Below are 7,210 nucleotides of genomic sequence, written 5' to 3'. Positions count from 1 at the left end.
CTGGGCACTTTGGGTTTGTAAAAACGCTGCATCTGGTCAGGCGACAATTCTGGTGGCCTACTCTCAGGAGGGATGTAAAGGAATATGTCGCTGCTTGCCCCACATGTGCTATGGCCAAACGAAAAGTGGGGAAGCCCCAGGGACTATTGCAGCTGGTGGCAAGCCCCTCCCGCCCTTGGGAGGAAATCTCAATGGACTTTATTGTAGACTTGCCACCCAGCCAGAGAAAAACGGTCATCTGGGTGGTTAAAGACTACTTCTCTAAACAGGCACATTTTGTCCCATGTGCCTCCATTCCCTCTGCTCAACAGCTGGCACGCCTCTTTTTAAATCACATCTATAAATTACATGGTACCCCCTCCCGCTTGGTAACAGATAGGGGTACACAATTTACTTCCAAATTCTGGAAGGCATTTTTGAAGTTAATTGGAACCAAGCAGGCACTGTCCACTGCTTGGCACCCCCACACGGATGGCTCTACGGAGATCCTTAACTCCACCCTGGAGCAATTTTTGTGCTCCTTTATAAGTTACCAGCAAGACGACTGGGTAGACTTACTCCCCTTTGCTGAGATGGCATATAACAATGCAGCGCACCAGAGCACGGGTCACACCCCCTTCCAGGTGGTCTATGGTCGAGACTTCATTCCGATCCCGGAGTTACCACAGCCAGAGACCCCGCCTTGTTCCCCAGATGACTGGGTGGCACAACTAACCAACGTTTGGCCAGTCATTCAGCTGGCTCTCTCCGAAGCTCAAGCAACCTACAAGCAGTATGCGGACAACCACAGGGCTGTGCAGCCAGACTTCAGAGTGGGAGATAAGGTCTACCTCTCCACTAAGTTCATTAAGTCTCCACAGCCCTCAAAGTAATTGGCCCCCAAGTTCATTGGCCCATTTCCAATAGTGGAAATAATCAACCCGGTAACTTTCAAGTTAGAATTGCCACACAACTTGAAACGCATACACCCGGTTTTCCATTGTGCCTTACTGAAACTGGTTACCTCTTCAAAATGGCACAACGACCCACCCCCACCCCCACCCATCATGATCGATGGACAACAGCATTTTGAAATCAAGGAGGTACTAGACTCCCAAAGGCTACAGGGCACACTCCAGTACCTGGTCTGCTGGAGACATTTCCCCCACCTGAGTGGGTGCAGTCTCGGGATGTCTCAGCGCAGAGGCTTGTCAAACACTTCCATGAAGCGTATCCTGCCAAACCAGCACCTTGAAGTTTTCCTTGGGGAGGCAGTATGTCATGTCCCCCGTTGCAATGCATTCATGCATCACAACAGGGAACATGCCTTTCCGGAAAAGGGAAAGAAGGAGGAAGGAATCATACTAATCCTTTAAACACTCAGATACAAAGGCAATTAAAGGACAAAGGAGACATACCTTTGCCCTGACCAGAGAAGCCATCATCATATCCCCTGGACATCTCTACATTACCCCGGGGGACACACCTGCGCCGGACACGGGAAGAAGACAGAGGCGATCAGCGCTAATCCTCCTGATCGCCCGTCGAGACTCCAGTATCACACCCTGATCGCCCATCAAGACTCCGGATCTGGACTGTGGGACAATGGGGGATGGAGAAGGGCCAGGTCTGCACCGCGGATATTTACGGGACACCCCACATGCCATGTGCTCATTCCCATCTTTTTCCAAGTATGCATTCTGTTCCCATTAAACCAGAAATCCTTAGCCTATCTAAGTGAGTCCGTGTCTCTTTGGGAGCAAGGCAACCATCACAGGAACACTCAGTGGAAAGTCAAATTCCCAGCAACCTGGGGGCAGGCTGAGGACAACATCATCACCTGCCTGAGTGACTCAAAATACAAAACCACGATCTTCTTAGAGGAAAGGCAAGATAAAACACTCAAGACAATTTAATAGATTGAATGAATATCTTTACTACAGTCTTTGGCCAGCCTGTACAATTAAAGAAAATAGTTTCATCCAACAATTTGTTGTCAGGAAAAAGGGAAACAATAAAACAGTGAAACAATGCATCTAACTGAAAGTTTTACACAATTGTATAACTTGATAAAAATATTTGGCCACCTGGTGTGAGTGGAGAGTCAGCATCCCTTAAAAAGAAATCAACATAAAATCTATCAGTATGACCCTCAAATTTAGAGAAGGCTGGGGAGATCAGAGCACGTCTAGGGGCACCATAAAAAGGGCACCGTAGGAGGACATGGGCAAGAGTTTCTACCTCCCTGGATCCACAAGGGCAAAGTCTCTGTGAACAAGGAGTCCCATGAAATCTTCCTGCCAGCAGTGCTGAAGGGAGGGCATCAAAGCAGGCTCTGGAAAAGGCCCATCTATATTTGCTTAAAGTTAGATTGTACAGATACCCTGCAGGAGAGGGTTTGCAGCTATCTAGAATTTGACAATAGAATTTGGGAGCACTGGTAATATCATTTTGGCAATCAATGTCCCTAATTGTTTCTTTCGCTATTGATCTGGCCTTCTGCAGGGTTAATTGGCCTAAATATTCAGGAGAGAGGCCAAGACTGCAAAGTTCTTTTGTACAGGTACGGTGCCAATGAGATTGGTAGCTGTCTGACAGCAGCAAAGGTATCAGGCCTGGAGAGTCGAACATGATTTTGAGTCCTGAAGTTAGAATCCTGATCCAGGCCTGAGCCTCAACACTTGGCACGTTAGCTTCAAGCCTCGAGACTGCACTGGGGGTACATTTTGGGGTACCAAACAAAGGCCTAAGGAAATTTGATTGGATGGTTTCATAAGCCCTTAGGTTTGTGTATGGGCCAAGCTGTATCCCATTTAGTAGTTAGGCAACTGTTTTTGCCATGAACAGTTTAATTGCTGCTGGGATGTAACTTGCCCCCTGTTGCCTGTAAAAGTTTATTATTGCTTGTGAACTCTTTTGGGCAGTAGAAGCGGCATAATTTACCTGGGCTGCTTATTTCCTACAGGCCTGGAATACTATGCCCAGTACTTAAAACATTTGACTTGCTCGAATTCATAGGAATCAATTGTCCACTTTTGCCTGTGTCTGTTATTAGAAAAAACTAGGACTTCAGACTTCTCATAAGTGATTATTAATTGTTCCTCATTACAGTAGGATGCCAGCGTTCAGGATTAAAATGGGTATTATTATGAACTTCATTAATAAAACACAGAAGAAGGTTCGATTAACGTTGGCGTAATTACGGTGCTGATGGGGTAAACAGAAAGATGGCTGACGGGAAATGTGCGGGCTAGACTTCACTTTCTACTTCGCTGGCATTCTCCTCTCAATCCCTCCAACTAGCTACATTTTCCACACTTTATTCATCCACGTTGGGCAAAATTGGATTTTCACCAGATTCTTTGTTCAACTGGTGGATAGTGTAGGCCGCTGTTCTCTCCATGCCTCCCAGCTCCTGGGCCAAAGGCTCCTCTGTACTGTCCCTTCAGGCCTCTGGTCTAGCTCACTGCTACAGCACTTCACCTGTCCAGGAACCACACCGCTCCCGCTAGTGCCTACTACTGATCGTGGCTTCAGTTGCCTTCCCCCAACATTTGCTCTTTTGCCCCACCACCATAAGGTAGGTGACTCTGGCTTTCTCTTTCCACATGTTAAGGCAAGCTTTGACAAACACCCTCAGCAGTCAATAAGCCTCTTCATTTTCGACTGCATTTCATGAGTTCCGCCTTGCCGCTTTTCTGCTTCTGTACTGAATCTCCCTAAAATATGAAGGGCAGCAGAGCCAGAAAAAATCCCCAAAAAGAGTGTGGGTGATAGGCAGTGGTGTCCACAGCAAAGCCCAAGGACCCCAAAATAGCAGCATATCTTCAATGATGTCATCACATTAATGCCACAATTATGCACTTTCATCTTCACATCTTATGAGGCACATGTGAAAGGGGTGAAACTTTTTGCAACGTTTTCTTGGCAGACTATAGAGCGGGGAGGTCTGCCATTGCCTTCCCCAGTCGTCTCCTTCCCCAGCAAGCTGGGCGCTCACTTTACCGGCCTCGGAAGGGTGGAAGGCTGAGTCGGCCTGAGAGAGAATCGATCTCGGGTCGTGGGGAGAGTTTCGGGTGCAAAGCTGCCGCCTACCCCTCTGCGCCACACGAGCCTCTTATAAGGCACATACAGGATGCAAATACATCTTATTATTGCCCCCCCCCCGGTAGATATTTAAATTGTGGGTAACAAGAAAATATCTCATCTCTCAAGTAACATAACGAAAACAACTTTTTAAAAAAAGAAATAACAATTTCCCAAGCATAGATGGACATTTTCCTTTATTTTTGCAAAGTGAGAATACTAGTAAAAGAGAAAGGCAAGCGTACCCCTTTTAGTGTCCCTCCACAGCTTGAGAACACGGTCTGCAGAGATACTAGCCACAGAATTCAGCCGTGATCTTTGCATATCTCCTTATAGGCAGGCAAGCTGTCTGGGTTGTATGTATGTATGTATGTACCTATGTCACACTTGGATTTCATCAGGTGGCAAGTGATTCTAAATAGCAAATGCATTCAAATGTGACTATACAGAGGCCAAACTTAAAAAGCTTCTTGGTACCTCATGCTTTGTTAGCACCCAAACCTAGTGATCCTTGAAATATCAGAACAGAACTACTGGAGCAGGAGAAAAGAAAAAGAAGCACAGGTAACCACATTAGATAATGTCAATTCAATCATTTTAACTAAATATTAAATCGTCAAATGTAATCATTACTACTGCCACTCTATTGCAGGAGGAGCGATTAAACCCTCCATCCCCAGCCCTAAATCATAGGTGGGGAAAAACCTTTATGCACGGTGTCAACATTTAAAGCATCCAGATTAGAGATTTCACTTTTATACTCATTACTGGAAGGGGAGAGGATGCACTGAAATCTTGCGAAAAACAGAAGACTTCCCTGTACAATATGCTCCAGGATTGATGCCACTATATGCTTCCCTGTCATTCATCTAACATATGATTACAGACTCAGGGCTTTGCTTTTAAATCTAATTGTAATTTCTTTTCCCAAATTACTCTTTTGCTCCATAATGTTCTCATGGCATTTTTCACCTCTTCATTTCTCAAGGTGTAAATTAACGGATTGAGCAAAGAGGTGATAATCGTGTAGAAAACAGCAACACTCTTGTCCTCTGAGAATGTGGTGGAAGGCCTCAGGTAAAGGAAGATGCAGGGGCCAAAATACAGAATCACAACAGTGATGTGGGAGGCACAGGTGGAAAGAGCCTTGAGACGTCCTTCGGATGACCGAGTCCTCAGCGTGAGTAGGATCACAATGTAGGAAACAGCCAGCACAAGAAAACAAATGAGGGAAATCATGCCACTGTTGGCAATGACAATGAGTCCAACTGTGTAGGTATCAATGCAGGCTAATTTCAACAAAGGGTGAACATCACAAAAATAGTGGTCAATTTCATTAGGCCCACAGAAGGGTAGCTGTGTAGTGAGGAGTGTCTGTACCATTGAATGTACAAACCCACCCAGCCATGCAAGAGCCACCATGCAACTGCAGACTCCCTTGTTCATAATAGTGGTATAGTGGAGAGGCTTGCAGATCGCAATGTATCGGTCGTAGGCCATCACTGCCAGAAGGAAAATTTCAGCACAACCAAAGAAGTGGACTGCAAAAAGCTGTGCCATGCAACCAACAAAAGAGATGGTTTTCTTCTTAACAAGGAAGTCAGCTATCAGTTTGGGAGCAGTGACTGAGGGATAACAGATGTCTACGAAAGAAAGATAACTGAGAAAGAAATACATGGGAGAAGTCAGGTGGCGGCTGCTCTTAATTGTGACAATGATCAGGAGATTCCCCAGCAGAATTGCCATGTAGAAGATCAAAAACAGACCAAAACAGACTCTCTGTAACTCTGAATTCTGAGTAAGTCCCAGGAGGATGAATTCAGACACATTATTTAGATTGCTCATATCTTCACAGCTAGATAACACATTACAATATGATGTTTAATCGCCTATCATTCAAAACTGCAAATATTGTAAAATCTTGGCTGTGGTTTGTTTAATATAGAGACAGCATTGCAAAGAATCCTTCAGCTGGATGTTTACAACCCATAATTTCTACAGAATCAGGGAATGGTGTGCCCTAGAATATAATGAAGATAACCAATTGTCAAGCATGTGTACTCAGCAAATCGAGGACGTCCGTTTAGGAAGTGCTGAAGGGCTGCAAGATGATGGTGAAACGTTGCTTAAAAAACAAATCTGTGAGCCGGATTAAAGTAAGGCAAAATAGAAATGTTTAAGCACAAAATACATCGCTTTTTAATGTAAATACAAACATCACCTGAGGGAAATGTTGAAAGGAAAAGAATACTTTGCTTAGAGCTACCAGATCTAGTCTGCAAATTCCTAGATAACCATGAGACGACAACAGGGCTATTCTAAGTGCCTTTGACAATATCCAGCAGTCCAGATATTTGCAGCCCAAACCCGGTAGCCCTCTTCACTCTTTCCCTTCCAGTTGGTGATCTTCCCCTGAAAGCTCTCCCTATCGTTTTCCCCAGTCCAGAATTTTGACGCATCATTACCTTGGAAGCAGGCAGAGCACCTGCCACTGCTTCAGGAGAAAAAAAAAACCATACCTATGACACAATGGGTCTATTTTTAATTTAGATTTCAGAGACATTTGGGAAGCAATCAGGGCTGCAACTGGGGAGGGACAAGTGGGGCATGTGCCCCGGGCACTGCGCTGGGGGGTGCCAAAATGGGCAGGGAATCCATGTTTGCCCCGGTGACACAGACCCTAGTTGTGGGCCTGGAGGTAATTGAGAAACCAGAGTATTCTGTAGTTATACTGTTCAATAGCATATATGTGCCAGAGAACTGGTGTGAAAAAAAAAGAAAGCTTTGAAATTAGTTCATCATTCTGGACTATAATAGCCATCACATATAGGTACTCTCTTTCCATCTAAGTTGCTGACCTCCACCATTACCTGATTGGTTTTCTTTGACATTCTCTCCAGTCCACAGCATCTCCAGCACTCCCAAAGTTGCCCTCAGAATTCTATTGACGCACTCTCCCTCTTGACTAGCCAGAAGGATTTCAATGAAGCTCTTCAATAAATAAATTGGCTTTGAATGCCCTGCAATTTGTCCTATTTTTCTGAACTCTATAAGCTATAGTATGCTTTCTTTACAAGAAAAAGCCCAGCAGAAGCCAATGACACACACTTTCTCTCTCCAGCAAGAAGTGTTGCTCTTACAGCTT

At 45.0% G+C, this 7,210-nt stretch overlaps 1 protein-coding gene across 1 annotated transcript; it reads right to left on the bottom strand.

The window, feature by feature from the left end:
- Positions 1 to 217: 217 nt before the first annotated feature.
- Positions 218 to 5,910, bottom strand: LOC134487316 (olfactory receptor 4S2-like; the record flags this gene model as incomplete). The annotated part of the gene is made up of 2 exons (XM_063289050.1): positions 5,002 to 5,910; positions 218 to 238 (listed from the first exon to the last, which is right to left on the bottom strand). Coding segments are annotated over exons 1-2 (930 nt in total), but the record flags the coding sequence as incomplete, so codon positions are not given.
- Positions 5,911 to 7,210: the final 1,300 nt, after the last annotated feature.

This window comes from Candoia aspera, chromosome 1 (assembly GCF_035149785.1).
Source record: "Candoia aspera isolate rCanAsp1 chromosome 1, rCanAsp1.hap2, whole genome shotgun sequence".
Lineage (NCBI taxonomy): Eukaryota > Metazoa > Chordata > Lepidosauria > Squamata > Boidae > Candoia > Candoia aspera.
The sequence above is the reverse complement of the archived record's forward strand: the minus strand, read 5'-3'. Positions and strand labels throughout refer to the sequence as shown.